General features: G+C 47.7%; 1 protein-coding gene across 2 annotated transcripts; it reads right to left on the reverse strand.

Annotated features, from left to right (window-relative positions):
• Nucleotides 1-1,123: 1,123 nt before the first annotated feature.
• Nucleotides 1,124-15,276, reverse strand: SLC22A7 (solute carrier family 22 member 7). 2 transcript variants are annotated; one of them, XM_041424141.1, is made up of 10 exons: nt 14,899-15,276; nt 12,362-12,465; nt 8,242-8,396; nt 6,704-6,872; nt 4,838-4,955; nt 3,902-4,011; nt 3,591-3,805; nt 2,919-3,027; nt 1,370-1,570; nt 1,124-1,208 (listed from the first exon to the last, which is right to left on the reverse strand). In XM_041424141.1, exons 1-10 carry the CDS (start codon nt 15,274-15,276, stop codon nt 1,124-1,126), a joined length of 1,644 nt encoding a protein of 547 aa, XP_041280075.1. The 2 variants fall into 2 exon arrangements, with proteins under 2 accessions (XP_041280075.1, XP_041280074.1); XM_041424140.1 differs by having other exon boundaries at nt 1,124-1,187; nt 1,364-1,570.
• Nucleotides 15,277-18,908: the final 3,632 nt, after the last annotated feature.

Raw genomic sequence — 18,908 nt, forward strand, 5'->3', positions numbered from 1 at the left:
CTCATCTGTTTTCAGATGCATCCTCAGCGTGTTCTCTTCACAGTGTTGTTGTGCATGGTTTAGCTCAAAACACCTCACAGCCCAGGGAATCACAGAGCACCTGGGGCTCAGATCCTGAAGCCATTCCCTCTTCCCAGTTTGGGTATGTGCTGTTTATCAGGATTCCAAAATTATAGGTAATTCCAACTGATAGATAATTTGATGGCTCATTTGTAATAAGCTCAAGAGGCAAAGATATTCCATAAAGTTAAGATCAATGTGTTAGACCAATAAGCAGAATGAAGTCCAATAATGGACTACTCAATATTCCATGCAAAGTTTCCTGTAGCAAGGTGGATTTTGGGTTTGGGATTTGTGGGGGTTTTGTTTGTTTGTTTTTGGGGGTTTTTTTTTTGTTTGTTTTTTGTTTTGTTTTGGGGGGGGGGGTTTTTGTGTTTTTTCCCCCCTATAGCTTAAAGTGTAATTCTTGCATACACACTAGATTTAAATGCAAAACCTTTTTTCTTCTTTTCTTCTTTTCTTCTTTTCTTCTTTTCTTCTTTTCTTGTGGAAAGATGCTTGCAGCATTTTTTGTAGGAAAAATGCTTGCAGTTAACCCATTCTCAGAGGGACTCCTGCATGTGCTTTTTTCTGGCTTTGAGCCTCAGTGTGAAAACCATCCAGACCTCTTCTAAATACAAGCAATATTTGTAGCTACAGTTTATGGTTTAAAATGAACCATAAATTACCACCCGGTTGGATTTACTAGAGCTGATTTGGGTTTGTGTGATTCACACTCGGTGTTTGTCTTGCTGCACTGTTTCTCGAGGTGTATGGACTGTAGTTTCTGGAAGGCTGTGCACAGATCTGAAAGGCCCAAGTCCAACAAGGCCAAAGACTGGAAGAGCTTAGCACAAGGTGCCTTTATTTCCACACCCTGTTAGCCCTGAGCATCCTTGCTGCTGGCCACGCCACAGAGTGGGTTAGCTGCTGCCAGCGGGTGTCCTGATCTGCCTCCTTCCTGCCGTGTCCTGAGCTCCACGTCCCTTGGGAGAGTGATGGATGGGCAGCAAAGGCTCTTTCCCTGGATCAGAGCGTGGCTCAGTTGGTGTAGTCCTACGTGGTGGCTGTCCCACGGGGTTCCTCACTTCAGGAGAGCCTGCAGTGGCACGCCCTCGGGAGTGCTGGCTTCTGGTGGCACTTTCACTCTGGAAGAAAAAAAATCACGTCTGGGCTGATGGACAGAAAAGCGGGAAGGCCAACAGGCCCACTGGATTGTCCCTCCTTCCCCTGCCACCCACAGACGGGGAACTGCAGGCAGCAGAGCGGGATGTCCCCTCTCCTGGTCGGAATCCACATGCAGGGCATGAGGGAGGTGACTCACTGTGGCTTCTCCACGTCCTCGATGCCCTCGGGAAGGCGCACGTTGAGCGTCTCCGGGAGCAGGAAGGCCACGGCTCCGCTGCACACCGCCACAGCGCAGTAGGTCACCTCGGGCAGGGACCGCCACACCTCGTCCAGCAGGAACACCAGCGGGGCCAGGGCCCCTCCCAGGCGTGCCATGAAGGAGGTGTACCCCATCCCGTTCTGCCTGGAAAGGTGCAGAGCACCACGGCAAAGAGAGGGCTACTTGTGTCATGTCAGACCTCTGCCCTTTGCCCCATGATTTTCTCTAAGCGCTGAGGCTTTACCCCCCTGGCTTTCCCCTCTGCCATTTTTTTCTTTTCTTTCTTCATATCTTCCTAAAATCATCATCTATCCCAGAGATCAGCTGTAGATGCTGTGAGGAACAGATTTATGTCTATTGTGAGAAAGAAGCTGCAGTTCCACACAAAGAATACCTGCTCTAAAGCTGTTTCCACTTTAAATGTGTAAAACCCTGAGGGCATTTTCTAATAGTAAGATTAGTGAGTCTTCCAACCTGCTTAGAGCACATCCAAGGTCCTCCTTCTCCCAGCTAGTTCTAGGCAGGTGGCATACACTAGAAATACCTGTGAGTAATTTTTGGTCCAAGGAAAGAGCCCTTGGAGAGGAGACCAGAAATAAGACCCAATTTTGAAGGGATGGATGGCATTTCACACTCATGACAAGGATCCCAGGAGCTGCTTGTGCATATACAGAACAAATACTGCAGAAGGAACCAACAATTTTGTCTTTGCCAATGTCTTTGAGCATGAAAGATACAAACTGATCTGGGATAAGAAGTAGCAGATCAGTGTGACCGCTTTGGTTTAAATGTGGATCTTTCCCCACAGGAAACAGACCTTTGAAAGCTGAAGGACTAAATGGCAGAGGAGGGTACTCTGGGCAGGAAGGGATAGGAGTGAAGAAGCCCACAAGGCTTGCTGTGATTCATGAGGTTTTTTTCAGACTTCCACAAAGAAATCAGCGAAGTGATGCCCTCCACCAGACTTAGCAATATCCCCACCTATGCAAATGCCAAATCTGGTGTTCCATTACCATTCCCCAGGTATGTTAAATAAGCTCTGTTTTTCCTCCTGAAAGGCTGGTTGATGCCTGGTTTGATATCATCCGATGTCCAAAAGACTCTCAAACGTGGTAGTATGTGTCCCTTGTAAAACTTGATATTTCAAGTTATTATTTTCAGGTGCTTTTAACAGTTTCTGACAGATTATAACAGGGAACAAAGATATTACCGAGCATAGGTGCTTTATGGAGTGCAAAGATCTTCCCACACAGAATACTCCTCACCTTTCCATTCATCTTCCTGTCAGCACAACCCAGGTGAAAAAATGGGTGGCTTTCTGCCTCTCTCTTGTGAGTATATGAAATCCCTAGGACCTGCTAGTTCCAGAGGCAAGGGGCCAGTGCTGCAGAGTAGTCACCAGCACATCCTGCTTGCTGATGGCCATGGCCTGAGGGCAGCACCCCAGCCAGGCCCTGGGGGTGTGCTCAAGTGGGTGGCATCTCTTACCTACCTCAGAATGGTGGGGTAGAGCTCTGAGGTGTACAGGAAGACGGTGGTGAAGGCAGCTTCTGAGAAACCCTTGCCCATAATGGCCACTACTGAACGCAGGGAGGTGAAGGCTGGGGGAAAGAAAAGGCATTTATGGCAGTGAGCTGCCTCCAGGAAGGAACTTCCAGGTATAAGAAGGGAGGAGGTTCAGTGCTCCCACACACAAAACAGGGAAATTAATAGTCCTGGAGCTGCTGTCTCCAAAGGCTGGGTCTGCAGGTTTAGTAAATATTAGCCCAAGTGGGAGCTGAACTGATGACAGGGTAGGTCCTGACAGTTCCCATTGGACAAAGTCTAAAATTAAGATAGGCACTTGCCATTGCTGGACTCTTTAGCAGTCACTCGACAGTGACTGGAAACCATCTGCTGTGACCAGATATTAGGGCTAGCCCACATGAGTGACCTTGTCTAAAACTTTGTAATAAATACTTTATAATACAAACTTTTTTCTTATTAGACCCTGATCACGTGTGTGTATGTCCCGTCCTACCTAACAATAACATCTCATGGACACTCTTAAGGTGGAGGACCTCTCAACAAAGAATTGCCTGTGGACAAATCCATGGCTCTCCTCCAGCACTGCACAACGTGGACTCCCTCCCCCTTTAGCAAATAGAGCAGAAGAGCCTCTCACGCTTGGGAATGACGATGTTGGCTCCTATGCAGACTCCGGCCAGGATGAGTGTCCACGCCTGGCTCTGCCGCCGGCCAATTCGGTTCACCAGCACGTACATGACCATCTTGGCTGGAATCTCAATGACGCCGAAGACAAACTGGGAGAGGTAGATGCTGAGCCCAAAGCCAGTCAGGCTCATGCTCATGCCGTAATAAGAGAAGGCAACACCAAACCTGCAAGGAGCGGGTGGAGATGGGACCGAGGGAAATCCCTCTGGGAACTGCAGGATGAATTCCTCGCCCTGCCCCTCGTGAAGTGAAATCGCTTACCACACCACACCAGAGCACAGAGAGATCTTCCTCAGGACTGGGGTCCTGAACAAGCTGATGTAGGAGTAATTCCCTCCCATGTTTTTGTCTGTTGCCATCGTTGTGAGGGCCTGGCAGAGATGGAAAGAAAGAAATAGCTCAGCTGCTCTACTGTTAGGATGCAGACATGAAACCCCAGACAGGATGGGGACTTTGCCCTTCCCAGCTTCAGATCCACCTTGAATTTTCCATACGTTCCCTTTGCAGAACAATTCTCTGAGCATACATTTTCAGAGTCATGTCTTCCTACAACTTTACAGATTGTCTGTTATTTTAGACCTCTTTTTCTTCTCATGGTTTCTTCTTCCCTCTCACCTACATGCCCCATGTAGCAGAGAGGTCTGTAGAGAACTGGCAGATGGAAAAGTCAGCGTTGGCCAGTTCCACCCTCTTCCCCATGTGGCTGCCTGCTGTTGTATGAAAAGCTAGCAGTGAGCTTCATGCTTTGTTCTTAGGAGTGCATTCATTGAAAGAGTAATTATTTATCCATTTACTTATATAAATACAGAATACCTAAAAAGTCAGGCACTGAGAGAAGTTCTTCTTCACTGCCTGTGAAGAAGAAGAGACTCCTTGTCCAAAAAGCTTTTTGGCAATTTATTGAAGAGTAAGTACCAGCAGAGTTAATAAGTTCTGTTTACTCCAGTGTCCAGTCCACTGAGGCCTCTTGTCATGGTAAGAACGAGTGGAAAGACACTCCACCTAAGGGATGGGATTTCTGGCCTTATGGGAGCTGAGCTGGTGCTTTATCTTTAGGACTGAATTTCTGCTTTCTAGAGGAAAATTCCCACAGACCACACTGCAGGCTGAGCATTGCCCCGGGTATCAAACAGAAGTAAAACATAGGGAGACAAAGCGGGAAAACAAGAACTTGTGTCTGGATCTCCAGTTCCTTACCTCTGGTGAGACAGCAAAGTCTTTCCTTCCATTCATTCTTGCACATCTGAGCAGGTGCCTGTGGGCTTGCTTCACTTTGCCCTTGGCTATGAGCCACCGGGCAGACTCTGGGACCCACCTGCAGGTGCAAGGAGAGGAGACTGTTCCTCTTGGAGCTGCCTGCTTTCCACCCCATATCCATGGCTCTGGCATCTTCTCCATGAGACTTCCACCTAAATATAACAACTGTGGTGCATGGGAAGAGCAGTGGGGCACGCTTTTGACAGGTACGTGCTCTTCTACCCCTAAAGGCTGAGCTGGCTGAAGTTTCAAACTCTTACCAATTAAAACTGGCCCCAGGGAGTTTTTATTTACATATTCGTGCTTCCTGGGACTCTTTAAACTTTGAAATTGTCAGCTATTAAAAACCACAATGTAGAAAGGATTCAGTGAGCTCTATACATACTTTGTTAGTTGCTAAAATGATTCAGTTTTCACAATAATCAAAGCCTTCTGCATACTGTAATCTCCCACTAGAATGGTCCGAGACCAGATCCCTGCAATCCAAGGTTTGTGATTCGTGTGCCCTAAATCAGATTACAGTAAAACTAATGAGCAACTGTTGTCACTATTCAAGCAGGAATTGAAAATGATGTGTAGAGGAAATATATTTGGAGAGTTGCTCTTGTTGAAAGTTTTCATCTCCTTCCGACAAGCTTACAACCTTGGAAAATATAAAGAAGGAAAGATGGCATTTTGCACTCATTGCCACTGTCTCTAGAGAGTCATACCATGTCTTTTTGTTGTCTAATGTCTCCACTGAGTTCTGACATTGTGTCAATAATATCTACAGAGTGCTAAATTAGATTTTAATTCCATACTTCAGAGACTTTCAATTTTCTGCAATCACTGACCTTATGGGTGCTTGAAGACTAGAGTATAATTTGTTGGAGAACTAATCTCCATAAAAGATAGTAACATAAGAAGAAAAATCAAACAGTTATGATGAAAAGGGGGATTCCAAATGCTTCTGTGAATTTCAGCACTTCCAAGGACTCAGTTTTTTATCGCTGGTTGTCCTAGAAAGAGAGCAAAACAACTTGAACTAAAAAAGTCAGCAGGACACGTATTTTAGTTGTGTTGGACTTGATCAGTGAAATACCAGAAGCTGCTCTTTAGACTGCCAATGAATCAACTCTGTGTTCTAATTTGTATTACTGCATGGGGAATAATAAAATAAAATAAAAAAAAGATGGAAAAATTAAAGTTTCTTTGATTAAATGAACCATCTCCCATTTTAAGGCTCAGGAGATGTCAGGTATTCTTAAATAAGGCTACAGTGGGGGAAATTGCCCATAGAAAGCAGATGTATTTGGCCCATCAGGATGGTTGCACACCTGAGAAAAGCCTTGGGAAGTGCAGAGATAGATGAACTTGACCTAGCCTGGAGGTGTCAGTGGCTTTCATGGAAAATTTGGTATCCTTCCCAGTGAGGTGGGGACAGAGAATGGATAAATGTTTCATCTTGAGTTTACTAAGGATTAAAGACTGGATCTGGTTGAGTGTTCCTTTATTGGAATATCTTTTCTTTACTCTGAGCCACATCTGACAGAGCTGGCAGCACCAAATCCTGCTTCCACTGTCATCCTAATGCCTCAGCCTCATTCCTGCCTCCTCCTTGTCCCCACCACTGCGACGTAACCTTGCCTCCTGGCCTTGCTGGAGAGGCAAATCCCAGGCTACTCCAGTTTTCCAGAGCTGCCACACTTGGGCAATCCAGCTGCAGGACACAGATGAGTCCTGCTCGTCCTGAGGCTGCTGAGTGGCTCCTAGGATCCGCAGAGGAGGAAAATCCCAGTGTGCTTCCTGCCTGGTGGCTGCACTCACCACAGGCAGACGATGCTCAGGAGACAAGGTGCTGTCACGGCCACCAGCAGCCAGTGCCATTCCCGCACCAGGTACGCTGCCAGGGCCAGCAGCATGTTCCCAACGCTCCAGAAGATGCTGCTCAGGATCCCAGTGAAGGTGCGGTGCCGGACGTCCACCCACTCCATCCCTGGAAGAGGGAGGCAGCATCCAGCTGGGACATGCAGGACTTCTCCAGCAAGGGAGGATCTGCAGGGCTTTTTAACAAGGGCAAAGCAAGGGAACATCCCTGCTCTGCTCCTTCACAAAGTTCCACTGTTTGGCTGATATTTGGAACATTTAAAATATTCAGCCACAGTACTTAGGCTGTTGCAAAGCTGTCAGTCACTAAAATAAGACTTCAGGAAAAGAAATACTGGACATGTGTTAAGGAACAGTGCTAAAACCAATCTTGGTGATATTTTTTTTTTTTATCCCATTCAATAGCACTGGTCTTCTTCGTCAACCAGATTTTTTTTCCCCTAACCATCTTTCCTGCACAGTTTCTCACTTCTCTGCCCACTCATTATTTCAGATTAAAGAAATAGATTGAGAAGAATGGTTGTTCACATGGAGCCCACCCAGAGCAGACAGCAGCAAAAGTGTAAAGCCAGCTGGGGGTGTCCTTGTCTGTTTGTGTGAACTAAAAGCCAGTTTTCCTCTGAAGGTTTGGACATCTTGCTACAACCTCTAATAATCAGAAATGCCCCTCCCAAGCTCTACTATGACTTGCAGGAATCAACCTTTATGGCAATAAACAAACACAGCAGTCCTTGGGATTTGTCAGGTCTTGTGTGGGCTTTTCCAGTACTGAAGCTATTATAGCTTGATTTTGACTGGATCTGCAAAAATCCTGGAAATTTCTGCTGCAACTCTTAACTGTTCTTGGGTACAGTACTTTTTGCCCAGTATGTCCCAACTGTATCTACAAAATTATCCAGTTTTTTACTGTATATCCTGCAATCTGGAGCTTGTTTTTATTATGCAATTACCTAAATTCTTCAGCTTCATATTTGCCTAGCTCTGTGTGATTTTTTAAAAATTCTTTTGGTAGTTCTTCTCATTGTAAAATACAGATTGGCAGCTTAGGAAAACTGTGAGCAAACTCGAAACTGGGGAAGTAGAAACACCCTGTAAATGTCACACCATCCTCTCATGCTGAGGACAGGGAAATGCTGCTGAATTGTCCTGGCAGTGTGTGCTTGAAAGGTGAGAACTTTGTACGAGGAAAGGGGCAGAGACTTTGGAGTATGGCTTCGAATGTGGTGATACTTGAAGGAATTGGGTAGCTTGTTGCAACAGAAGTACGAACAAGTGGTTGCTGTATTCTGAGTAGACTGTTAAATATTAATTAGACTGACAGCAAATTGTAATTCTGGGATCCTTGCAAGAGGGAAATTGTGCTCTCAGCGATTTCCAGACCGCTGTTCCCACCAAGTCTGCCCTGCCTGGTGGAGAAATCCCTTCCCACCCACTGTCGGCCAGGAGCCCCCCTGACAGCCACAGCCCCCCACACTCACCCAAAGGCAGGACAATCAGGGAGAGGCCGCTCAGGGCCACCCCGGTGAGGGTGCGTGTGACAGCCAGCATGGTGTAGGACACGGAGGCGGCGCTCAGCATCCCGAGAGCCAGGGAGCACGCCAGGGACAGCTGCAGCATGGTCTTCCTTCCGAACCTGCCACGAGCACAGCCTGGGTTACAGTGGCTGGAAACCTGTCATGGGAGCAGGGTTTGAAATGGGCAAACCAGAGATTTTAAATGAAAATTAAAGGATGCAGCGTCCTGGAGAGGAGGAAATGGCTCTGGATCAAGCTGGTGCCACAGTGGTGCAATCCCGTGCAGAGCCCACCCATAAACATTGGGAGTATCCAGTGGAACGACCAGCACTGCTCAGAACAACAAATCTGGCTCTCATGGCCAACACCACCACCAAAAGCTGTGATTCCAGCTTGAAATCCCATGTTCCTGTCACACCCAGCTCCCTCCAGTGTCCATGTCCTTCTCCCATGGCTTACTCAGGACTGGCCACTGCCACCACTCTCAAGGAGGAGACAGAGCCATGACACTTTCACCCTGCTCCTTGGAAGGAAAATGAAGGAATCCAATTGTCTGCCCAAATGTGCAAACAGCCCTGAAATCCTAAGGGGTTTCTGAGGAATCTGCCAGGATGTTGTTGTTGTTCCCCTGGGGTTTCCTTACCCCATTGTCCAGAGTCCTGTGTGGAGAGTGTGGAGAAATACAAAACATCAAATGCACACAAATTCAATATAAATGTATAAACACACACACACTCTCACAGACAGAGAAATATGTCTGCATGTATTTCTACACAATCTACGAAAATCTAAAAATCAAAATGGAGCATAAGGCGTCGTCTCCTGATGAACATCAGCACTGCACGTTAGGAAAGCTTAGGTTCAAGCAGCAATAATAGATTAAACCTGCCTGCAGGTGATGTTCAGTCCACAAGGGCTGAAATCCTGCTCTGATCCTGGCATTAGGGCTCTCCCAGTGGCCCCCTGAGAATGATTGCTCCAGGGGGAAAAGTGGCATGCCAGGACATGATGCCACAGTAACATTCCCAAAAATAATCAAAAATTACTTCATTCAGCAGCTGATAAATTAATCTACTGGCAAAACCCCCCAACTTGTGGCTTGGGTACAGGGAGTTTGCTGGATCTACTTGAAATTTAAGCTGGGACAGTTTGTAAAAGACATTGTGATGCCCCTGGGTCAGAACAAGAAGCACTCAGGAATCCCCCAGATCTGGATCCAGTTTCCAATGGGCAAGTGCCCAAGAAAGAAGATGCATTTTGTAAATGAAGATTTTCTTTGAAAATACAGTAAGGAGGGTATAAAGCCTTAATTTTCCCTGCAGGAGTCAAGGCAGCTATTTAAGGAACCATTACTGGACTCTCAGCAAATGCACATAACTTGCTAGGAAAACCAGGAGTGAGCTGCCACGATAGAACTGCAGGATATAGGGAGGCTGCTAAAAATCATGCCATTAAAATTATCTTCAAAAGAGAGTGGTAGGAAAGCACAACTTCTGAAAGATTGTAGAAAATACAATTAAAAGAGCAGACTGCAGAAGCATAAAAATTAATAAAAAAGCCATTTTCATAAAAAAAAAAACAACCCAATCTGGAAGTCTGCCAAAGCATTATTGAACCAATTTAGTGCAAGGACAAGGTACAAAAGGAGTCTTTGGAGAAGAGCAGACAATAACAGAAACAATATATATGTATTTTTGCATGCATTTGTTCACAGTGAAGGTTTTTGGAGGGTTTACCTGGGTAGAATTTGTCAGTAGAGTAGTTCTCAAATCCAAATATCTGTAATGGCTTAGAAAAAAACTGAACCTGAACAGCAGAAAAATGCCAGATGATTTTCCCCCTGGAGCACCAGAGATGAAATCTCTGCCACACTGTTAGCACAAAGAAGTGGGATCTCATCTCTGTCAGGGAAAAGGAAGGTTGCTAATGGGAGATTGACTTTAAAGAGGTGACAGGGGAGATGTGGGCGGGTAACATCTGAGGTTTAACCTAAAGATCCTTAATTTTCCTCTTGCTTCCCTAACCACTACTCATTGCTGTGCGGATGTTTGCCCAGAGCAAAACTCTGTTTAGCTGTGTAATGCCAAAATCTTCCTGCTGAGTAGCTGTGGTCAGCCCAGAGCCTCCATTTTAAATGAGAGGTTTAAATTGTTTCTCTATTTTAGATTAATCTGCCCTGAGATTCTGTCTTCTGGGTCTCTCATCCAGTCACAGAGTCCTTTAGCTCCTGCAAAGTCTCCACCCTCCGACCTCATCTCAGCCAGACTCAGCACCCCCTCCCCACTTGCTCCCTTCTCAGATTATTTATAAATGCACTGAAAAGCACAACAATCCAAGCACAGGCTGCTCCCTTGTCATAATGGGGCACTTGCATCTCCTCTCTTCTTCCTCGCTTTTACTTATTTAGTCCTGCTGAGACCTTCCTTCTTGCCCTGGGGCCGCTTAGTTTCTGAAGGAGCGTTTGGTAAGGAGGCTGAGGTGGTGTTTCCTCTGCTGACATGCCTGTTGATCCATGCAAAGAAATCCTGTACATTTGTAGGGCTTGGATCTTTTGGGAAAACCCAGCTGATCCTTCACTGCTGTGCCCTACCTCCCCCTGGGGCTCTGGCTCCACCTTCCACAGGAGTTTCTGCCAGTTTGACTGGTGCACACTGAGGTCAGGCTGCCTGGCACTCCTGAGATCTTATTTGGAGACCAGTTAAAAGCTTTTCTACCCCCAAGATGCTGCAGATCTCCAGGATAATGTCTCCTTACTCCTGGCATTCAACTGGCATTCCTCTGGTGTATTTCTCTCTGCCTTCTTCTGTCAGCTTTTTTCAAAGCTCCAGCTCCAGCACCTGCCTCTACACATTCTCCCACTGTGAGCACAGACTCATTTATGTCTCACACCACAGTATTTTTATTTCCAGATGCTCCTTTTATGCCTTGATCCTCTGCTGGCTCTTCCCCCTCACAATCCATTTGTGAAACAAATTACTTTTCATTTTGTGCTACCTTGTGTTATCTTCTTTTCTGCCATATTTTGTCCTGCTCCTTTTCTCAATTCTGAATTTCTCTCCCTCCAGCTGTGCTATGAAACTATTGCAGATACAAAGCCAAGGCACACAGCTTGAAAATCATACAGGTGTCTCGGGTCCTTGTACAAGCATAGCCATGTACCCCTGGGTAAAGTTATGGATGCAAAAATTCCCATCTGCAGCACTAAAGTCTCTGGGTCCTTCACACTTCAGGTTCCTCTCTGCAGTGATTTTGCAGTTTGCTGTACTCTAATTCCTCCCAGAGGAAGGAAATCAGGAAGCAGTTTCCCAATAATGAATAATGTACAGGGAACAGCACATCCCCACTGCATGCCTGGACTCGCTGTCCTCTGATGGGTTTCCTGGTTTTGCTGTTTGCAAAAGTGTTTATTTTCTTATCTGATGCCCTTTCTAGATTATTACTTGGATTAATTTTGCAGGTTTATATTGCCACATCCCAACATTTAACCAGAGAGAGGAGATTTGCTTCTGTTTTCTTCATTGCTTCACATATTTCTTAAGGAATAAATACCTCCCTGATTGTAAAGAATCTCCTTCTCTAGGAATGACAGAGTCATGACAGATTTTGCTTGCTGGAGACTCTTTTTAGTTATTGCAAGCATTTGCCCCTCCCTTGAGTATTATTAGCCAATTTGTGTATAATCTGCAAGGAGTTAACTATTTTAGCCTTTTTATTCAGCTTTGTATCAATCAGCTTACTCCATTTTTAGACTGAAACTGATCTTGCAGACTAGAATTTTTTTTTTGTTTTTTTATTGCTCCTGCAGCAATTCTGACCACAGTCAGCAGTGCACCTGACTCCTAACCAAGGCCAGAGCTGCCTCTCTGATCCGGGAAGCATTTACTGGCTCACTGGTCCAGGAAGCTTTCACTCCCTGCATGCCTTCCCAGTGTGGCTTGAATGCAATTTCTGGGAGGCTGGATCTCCCTTTGCAATTGCCTTTTCTCCTTTCCCCGCCCCTCTGATTGCCTGTTGAAGGTCCCATGTGTGAGGAATTCCTTCTGTGGAGCTGAGGCCCCGGAGGAGCAGCTGGGAGGGCTCAGACCTGTCGGAGAGGTACCCGAACACCACGGCCCCCATCGTGACGCCGATGAAGAAGAAGGTTGCTGTTGCCTGGTTCAGCCCACGCTGCTCACACACGAGGTCCCACTGAAACACAAGGCCAAAATTACACTTAGTGCCCAGCTCAGTCCCTGCTGCCTTCTCATGCTCCTTCATTCCGGTGGTCAGACATTGCATCTTGCAGTTTGTACCTGCTGAGTGTGGTGGATGGGTGGGTGGAATCCTGCACTGCACATCAGACAGTGCCAGGGGCCTGGGCAATGGAAAGCTGCATCTTACAAAAGTCCCAGTTATCCATCCCCACTGAGACAGCCTCTCTGAGAACACTTCACAGAATCACAGAACTGTAGAAGGTGCTGAGCTGGAAGGGACCCATCAGGGTCATCGAGTCCAACTCCTGGCTCTCCACAGGACACTCCAAAAGTCACCCCAAGTGCCTGAGATTGTTGTCCAAATGCTTCTGGAGCTCTGTCAGGCTGGTGCCGTGACCACTGCCCTGGGGAGCCTGTTCCAGTGCCCAACCACCCTCTGGGGGAAAAACTTTTCTCTGCTATCCAAACTAAACCTCCCCTGACGCAACTTCAGCCCATTACCATGAGTCCTGTCACTGGTCAGCACAGAGAAAAGATCAGTGTCTGCCCCTCCACTTCCCCTTGTGGGGATGTTGAAGACCCCAGTGAAGTCTCCCCTCAGTCTCCTCCAGGCTGGACAGACCAAGTGACCTCAGCCACTCCTCATGTGCCTTCCTCTCCAGACCCTTCACCATCCTCGTGGCTCTCCTTTGAATGCTCTCCAATAGCTGAATGTCTCTTTTATATTGTGGTGCCCAGAACTGCCCCCAGCACTCGAGGTGAGGCTGCCCCAGTGCAGAGCAGAGGGGACAATCCCCTCCTTTGACTGGTCGGTGATGCTGTGCCTGATGCGCCCCAGGACAGGGCTGGGCATCAGAAAACTTTCCTGGGTACCACACACGGAGAGTTCCCCACTTTCTTCTCCTGACCTCTCCAAGACCTGCCCAGGTGCAACTCTCTCCCCAGCTCCCTCCTTTGAGCCCTGGGACTGCCCTGGTGAGCTGGGATTGTCAGGGTGTCCCAGTGCAGTGAGCTGTCACACCCCTCAGTGAGCACTGGGGAATGTTGTGATGATAGCCAGTTGCTCTTGCCCTAACCACTTTGCTTGGAAGTTGTCTGTGGAGGGAAGAAGGAGGGCAGAGGGGAAGTAAGGTCAAATACTTGCTCTTAATACTAACCTATTGATTTCTTACTGAGGAGTTGGTTTGGACATTCATCCTAATCAAGTTAATGAACATAATTTTACTTTCTTGGAAGTGCAAATATCACAAATCTCTACAGAATGCTGCGGCAAAGCTGCAGAGTTCATTTTCTCTGTGTGCAAATGTGACAAAATTTAACCATCAACCCAGACTTGCAGCCTCTCTGATGAGGCCAGCTCGACCTCGAGCAGCCTTTCTTGCTGCAAGGGCAGAATTCCAGAGAAAGCCCCGGTCCCTTGCAGGGGTCCTGAGGCTGCTGGCCATGGGAGCAGCATCATGAGGCTCCATGCTGCAGAGTATCTCCTTCTGCCCTCTCCCTCAGCACTGCTTCACATCTTTCTTCAGTGCAGAAACGAGGTGCAGACCCAGGGCTCACACGACCCTCACCCCTGTGCCTGATGAAAGCAGAAGTGCTTGGGTGCTGGGGAGGAAGCACCAGCTCCAGGCTAAGACTTGTCCCTGCTCCCACTGAGACAAACCAGCTCTATCTTTCTAACCCAACTGTGCCCCTTTTGCCTGACCAAATTTTCCCTTCCCTGAGACCTTGTGTGATTTGGACTGTTTCCCAAGGAAAGTAAAGCATTAACACCCAGAGGTATCACTGCTAGCCCTGGAAAAGTGTTTCAGAAGTGGGTGGTTAATATTTGATGGGCAGGGACCTTTTGCAGGCTCAAGGCTATGGCTGGTTACAAGCTCAGTGGAAGACCCTCAGAGAGAACATTTGATTTGGGAGAGATATCGGTGGTAAGAGAAGAGAGGCAGCACAACCCTGGGGAGAAGAGAAGGAAGGTGAAGATCAGTGAGGAGGGGTGGCCAAGGGAATAGAAGTTATAAAGTGTTTGGAAAACCAAGAAAGGAAATCAAGAGCTCATGTGAAACCCTGACAGATGCAATCTTGTGCAAATGCCACACAGAGAAAATCCTATATCTGTGTCTTTCCACTGCCATATGACACCCTCCCAAATCTCTCAATCATCTGGAAAAAATAGGATTGTTATAATGAGAAATGTTAACATCAATTTAAGCAAGTTGAGATGCTCACAAAAATAATATTAATAATGTTAGCTCCTGCACTGAGCTTCAGAGAGCTTCCCCCTCCCAGGATATCTTCTCTGAACAGGTCATGTCCACTGGTTACAATGCACAGAGTCCCCTCTCATTCTGTGCACTCAGCAAACACCTCTCCACCTTCTCCTCAAAGCACAGAGCTAATTTCAATTTTTGCTGGATCCCAGGCCAGGAATTACCTGGGTGGAGATGGTGGAGGTGAACTGTGAGTGGTCATAGACCCATCCGTGCTGGCAGTGCTGGATGATGGATTTGTTTTCTGGTTGCAGAGAAGAGTTGAGCAGCAGGTGAAACTGAGGCTGGGAGAACATCTCACAGGAGCTGAAAGTGCCGTCGGCCTTCCGAGGGATGCTGATGAGCAGAACTTCCTCCATGGTGAGATTCACAAATGCCTCTTGGTGTGGAATTGCACAGTGATGAGAGGGGGTAGCAGCAAGAAAATTGTGCAGCAGGAAATGCATGGGAAGGTTGATTCTTGGGAGGCAGAGGATAGCCAAAATCAAAATCTGGAATCTGCCAAAGCCCCCAGTTTCCAGCAAGAGATCCTCAAATTTCATCTTTCCTGTGGAGTTTGCTCATTCAGAGCAGCTAGGTACCAAGGAGCAGCAACATGAGCTTGAAAAGCAGCCTCTGCCCTTGGAGCTCAGCTTCCTATGGCTTTTCATACAGCCACCTCTTTGGACTTTGAGACCTTGCTGAAAGGTGTCAAAAGTCACAGTGGAACTCTCCATTTAGGGTATAGCCAAAGAAATTATCCTGTGTGCCCACAACACATCCCTTTCAAACAGACCCAGCGCAGGGCACCTGATCTTTTTGGAGTCCTTTCCTCCTGCTGTGGTTTTGGAGAGGGACCTCCACATTAGCAAGGGAGGCTGTGGGGACAGCACTGTGAGAGCACTCTCTCTCATTTGTCATGTGAAGGTCCTGCAGCAAACTCTGCCCGGTGTGAGCTGGTCACCAGCCAGACCCGCCGGACCGTGACAGAGGCCTCGGGAAGAGCGGGGGTGTCCCACTGTGTCAGGGCATCCAAGGACACAAAGCCTGGCTGCTGAGCACCAGCCAAGTGTGTTTTGGTGTGGTTTCTGTCAAGCCATGCCCTTGAAGCAGGGAGTGTAGAGAGGCTGAGAGGCTGCCTGGAAGGGAGATGTGTCTCCGGGTGGATGCAAGCAGGGAGGTGTGCCCTTTGGGGTGAAAGGGTGGATGAGGGCCACCTGCTCACCTGTGCCCTGCAAAGATGGAAAAAGCAAAAATGTCTCCCCACAAAGTCCTTTTCTCCACCTGGAAAGGTGTTTTCCCAGGACAAAGGCAAGGAGTTGGTGAGAGCTGCATGCTGGCACGCAGAGAGGCTGCGCCTGTCATGCTGGGGCCATGGCACACTCTGCAGGGTCCAGCCCCGTGCTGCTGTGCTCTGGGGACCGATGTGACAGCCAAAGGAGTGAATGTGCAACACCTGACAGGACCACAGGTGCTGCTGCCTCTGCTGCACACACTGGGGATGAGATTGGGGCAGTTAAATTCACAGCAGTGGGAGAAGGGGCTGACTATGCCTGGGGTCCCTTTCCTGCAAGTCCCTTCACACCTGGGGACAGGACACGAGCCTGCTTCCCTTGCAGCAGGTGCTCTGGGCTGACTGGGCCCATGGGGATGGCACATCCCAGAAGGTTGTGTCCTAAGCTCAGGAGGCAGAGCATCACACAGCAAGCAGGGGCAGCATCCTGCAAAGGCTACAACTGAAGAAGCAGAACAGTGGAGCTGCTGAGAGCTCACTCTAAGTTATCTCCCACTGCATTTTCACCCTCTGTACCTCTCTCCTCGCTGTCTGTGCCCTCCCCTCTCCACCAGCCCTGCACTCCTGAGTGTTGGTAGGTGCTGATACATCATCTCCAATCTTTCTCCAAGCTGTTGCCCTGGGACATGCTCTGCTTTAAAGCAGCTCCAGTTTGGCCATTCACCATGAAAACAGGGTTTTTTGGTGTTGGGATGCAGGCACAACAAGACTCTGGGCTCAGGGAATGTTGGAAGTGGTGCTGACTGCCAGGTGCTGCCAGGAGCTGCCTGCCTGCACTGCCTTGCCCTGCAGCCAAGGGCTGGGGACAAGGGGCTGTAGAGCAGCAGGTAGGGATGAGGAGATCCAAAAGAGCTTTTCACAGGGCTCCTGCTGTGGCTGATGGCTCAGACTGTGTGTCGCCCAGACACTGAGTGCTGCAAGGGCACAGAGCAGAATAACATCATGATCTGTGACCTTAAGAGACCTTTTCCCTTTACAGCAGCATACCTGGCCACCCATGTTTCACTAATGTGCTGCCCCAGTGACATGGTGTGAGCCATTTCAGTGTCCATCCCAGGACAGGCACAAAGGAAGCACACAGGAGTGAAGTAGGGACAATGCTCCTCCAGGGTTACAGTTTAAACTGAAGTTGAACTAAAGGACAAATTATTTTTTTCATCACCAGTCTTCTAAGAGCAAGGGAGAGAAACTAATTGATGTGCTGCTGAATATTTAAACTGCAAACAGATCCAGCCTTCCCATCAGAAATGAGATTATGGATCATTGTTCTGCAGCTTCCTGGGCTCTGCTGCACGTACTGCATTCCTTAAAATGTACATTGCTCTATTTCTTTAACCCAAATGTGCTCCTTTAACCAGTCACCAGCTTTAGTTAATGGCCAACACATGTGCAAGGTCTGTGACTGACTTGACTGAATTAACAACTTGGTTAATTAGACCTGGCTCAAACAGCTTGAACATGCCTGGTGAGAGCAGTCAGACTCCTGTGCTGCTGCTGTCACACATAATGCTGAAAGGAAGAGTTTACTTTTTACTTCACACTTTCTTCTGCAATATTTCTTTCTGAACTTTTCAGGATGCCAACTACTTGTTGAGAGGGATGGAGTATTAAATTTCTTGGTCACTAAGGTGTTAGCTTTTCTGTTTCCAGCAGCAATTTCCTAACACCTTCTATGGAGCTGCAATAGTCTGGATGGTGTCAGGAGTGAAGGAGCTGATTTGCTCCTTCAGCAACTGGAGCCACCCCTCAGGCATCTCAACTGCTGCAGAGCAGCTGGAGATCTGATCAGTGCTTGCAGGCTGGAGCTTGAATGATAATTTTCTCTGTTCTGTCCAAGTTACATCTCAGCACCATGAAAATTGTGTGCATCAGAGCTGCTGAGCTGGACTTGCTGTTAGAGGGCAGAAGAGTCCCCTTCTCACTGCAGCTCAGTGCAGGCTCTGATGCCTGCAGGAGGGAGATGTGACACACAAAGGGAGGCTCCATTTTTTCTCTAATTTGTAAAGGCAGTTTGGACAGGGAGATCCACAGAGCTGGCAGTGCCAGCTGAGGATTCCTGCAGTGTCAGTCTAAGGTGCACTGTGCTGCAGCAGCGTGTCCAAATGCTCTTGGCAGGATGTGTGCACACCAGATTTTGTAGCTCAGTTGGAGAAAGAGAAGGTGCAGCCAACAAAGAGGTCCTGGGGCTCCTGAAGATATTTGTTTGGTCATAGAAGAAAGGGAGTTTATGCCCTTCTGACTTGGTGCCATGTTAACAAGACTCTGCTTTCCATTGCTTGCAGCTCTCTTGTGTGCAGCTGTTTTACTCGACTGCACAAATGACAACTCTTTTGCAAGTAGACTGGGTCTGGCCAAAGGTTCTTTTCTTACCTGTCAAAAATACAATGTTGATTCTACCTTAGTGTGAAAGGACACGAGCCACTTCCATGTTGTCTGCTGTGTGTGATAATGGATCCACAGCCAGCACTTGTATGCTCCCTGCTTCCCAAACAGATCCTCCAGACCTGTCTCATGCCCCTTCTTACCCCTTTCCCTATCTCATGGAACTAATCTAGTGTCATTTTCCTCTAACTGTGCAGACAGTAAGGTGTGGGAGTGACAATACACACAGTCACACACTTGCAGTGAAAGTACAGATGGGGAGATGGTGAGAGTGATTTGTAGGGAATTACTGGGTGGGTGGTGCAAGCTCCAGTGCTCACCTTGGCAGTGTTTCTCTGCCAGTGTGGCCATGTGCTTGTCAGGTCCCAAAAGCTCCACAGCTCTGTCCTGCATTTCCTCCCGTGCCCAATGGGTTCCTCCCCAGAAGGAGTAAAGAAAAGCTGCAGAGTGTCCAGGGAAGCTGCCTTCTCCATACACACACCTCCAGTGCTAGAACTTCTCTGTCTCCCTTCACTGATC

Source organism: Onychostruthus taczanowskii, unplaced genomic scaffold, assembly GCF_017590055.1.
Source record: "Onychostruthus taczanowskii isolate IOZ18803 unplaced genomic scaffold, ASM1759005v1 scaffold80, whole genome shotgun sequence".
Taxonomy (NCBI): domain Eukaryota; kingdom Metazoa; phylum Chordata; class Aves; order Passeriformes; family Passeridae; genus Onychostruthus; species Onychostruthus taczanowskii.